This window comes from Lathyrus oleraceus, chromosome 3 (genome assembly GCF_024323335.1).
Source record: "Lathyrus oleraceus cultivar Zhongwan6 chromosome 3, CAAS_Psat_ZW6_1.0, whole genome shotgun sequence".
NCBI classification, from domain to species: domain Eukaryota; kingdom Viridiplantae; phylum Streptophyta; class Magnoliopsida; order Fabales; family Fabaceae; genus Lathyrus; species Lathyrus oleraceus.
The window spans coordinates 224,870,436-224,872,711 of NC_066581.1; the positions used below are offsets into that span (position 1 = coordinate 224,870,436).

General features: G+C 30.1%; 1 protein-coding gene across 1 annotated transcript; it reads right to left on the minus strand.

The window, feature by feature from the left end:
* Window positions 1-200: 200 nt before the first annotated feature.
* LOC127129100 (calmodulin-like protein 3) lies at window positions 201-883 on the minus strand. Its single transcript, XM_051058401.1, has one exon. It carries the CDS (start codon window positions 859-861, stop codon window positions 403-405), a length of 459 nt encoding a protein of 152 aa, XP_050914358.1. The 5' UTR covers window positions 862-883; the 3' UTR covers window positions 201-402.
* Between the last annotated feature and the right edge of the window lie 1,393 nt (window positions 884-2,276).

The window sequence follows — 2,276 nt, forward strand, 5'->3', positions numbered from 1 at the left end:
ATTTTATCTGCACTGAATTTGGCAAAATTATTGCAATGAGTTGGAATTTTGAATTGTATCAAGAAAAATAAGTTAAATACCATAGTTGAAGAGTATAACTTGAATATGAAGAAAAATCAAGAAAAAAGTGAACATGCATGCTACTTCTCCATATAAAGTTTCCAACTCATAAACAAGATATATAGATTGGAAAAATATTGAGGAATTAATGAATCAACCTTACCAAAAGTTGAGAAATTCCCATCAAATATAATCACCAATCTTACACCATTTCCTTCCCTTTGCATTGGAACATGTTACATAATATTCTACAAAGGGTATTTTAATTTCTTCTTTTATGTGAAAAAAAATCATCTAAACATAAAAGAGATAAAACACTTACACACCCAATATCATGCATCATCAACTTAATGAATCGGTAGCAAAAGCACCAGCTTTCATCATTTGTTTAAATTCTATCAAATTTACCATTCCATCGCCATCCACATCAACTTTCTTGATCATGTTTTTACAATCTTCTAAACTTTTTCCATTTTTTAATCCCAAAGAAGATAACACCGCGCTTAATTCTTCGCCCGATATGTAACCGTCTCCGTTTTGATCAAACACATTGAACGCCTCTTTGATATCCTCCTCCTCGTCTTTATCATCCATTATTGTTTGGTATAACTCGCCGAATTCATCAATATCGACATAACCATCTCCGTTCACATCAATTTTTTCAATCAGTGTGACCAAATCTTTTTCGCAGACGCAAATTCCAAGGTTTTGTAATGAATCGCTGAGTTCTTTTTTTGTAATGCGGCCGTCACCGTTTCTATCGAACATTTGAAAAATTCGTGCAAGTTCTCCTTGATCCATTGATTTCTTGTAGAAAAAGTAATCAAAAGAAAGATCAAGGAGGAGAGTAACAAAGAGGAAATATTATGAAATTTTATATAATTGAAAATTTATTAGGATTAGACAAGTTTTAAATAAACTATTGTGAGAAAATTCAAATGGTAGCAGGGGAAAAGAGAACCTTAACTACAAGGTTGACAATGGTCATTCAATATCAACAAATTAACCAAAATCATGAGCCAAAATTGATGTTGGAGTTGATGACACTTCCTTAATTAATTGCGTTAAATTAGGGTTTATTTTTGGTTTGTTCTATTAAAAGGTTGTTCATAAACGATTTTAGTTCTGGAATAAGTTAAGCCATGAAAATAAAGATAACAATGGAAAAATTAATTTTAGATGTATTCAAAGTTAATTTTTATCAACAATGTATTATTATTATTATTATTATTATTATTATTATTATTATTATTATTATAATTATTCATTAGGGAGTTCAGCCCTTACCTCCTCACTTAAAAAAATTTTGGAGTTGAAAAGTGGATACTAATCTCAACCATTCATGATGGGTTAGATTTCCATCCTCGCTGTTAAAATTATATTAAATTAATAAAATAAATAAATATATAGTTAATATCTAATTCGACATATATTATGTGTGGTTAATCTCAAATATCATCCATAAAAAAACAACATAAATTTCTCTATTATATGAACATAATAAAACAGAAACAAAGATAAGTCAAAACAAAAAGTTATTCATGTAAATAACTAGGAAGGGCAACATCATCACCCTTTCAAAAAAAGTCATTAGAATGCATCTTATAATACACTCCAAAATAATAAAAATATGATAAATGAAAATAACTAGAGAGGTGAGGAAAGTGGAAGTGGGAGAAATGATGGTAAGGGTCATGCTGAAGAAGAGGAATATGAGGAAGAAGAGGAAAGTGAAAATAATTAAGACGACGAACGCGTTGAGTATGAAGAGTAAGAAGATGACATATAAGAATATGATAGATGAGTTGTTATCGCCATCATTGTGAACTTTATCTACTTTCTATTTACTGTTTTTATGTTAGAACAATTTGTGTGTTTGTTTTAAGTTTTATGTATAATACTAATGAATTCCAGGGATAAGGGAATGTCAGACATGTTAAGCATGTTCGAATTCCCAAAATACTAATGATGCTCACTAGTGGTTAATTAATCCCTGTTGTTCACTTGGCGAAGCATGATGATCACTAGTGGCTAAGAGAAGTCTTTGTGGCTAAGTAATATTCTCCACAACACCATCCTTATTCCGATGACTTAAGGACAAGCCAAATTTATATGCAGGGGATGGAATGCAAGGATTATAAAAGTTGAAGTCGTTACAATACATGTGATATTTAAATTGTTTTCATGATCAAATACTTTCTTGAAAATTTTGAAAA

Bases quoted from the DNA above. Each gene is read 5' to 3' on its own strand.
- LOC127129100 (XM_051058401.1), bottom strand. From the start codon at position 861: ATGGATCAAGGAGAACTTGCACGAATTTTTCAAATGTTCGATAGAAAC.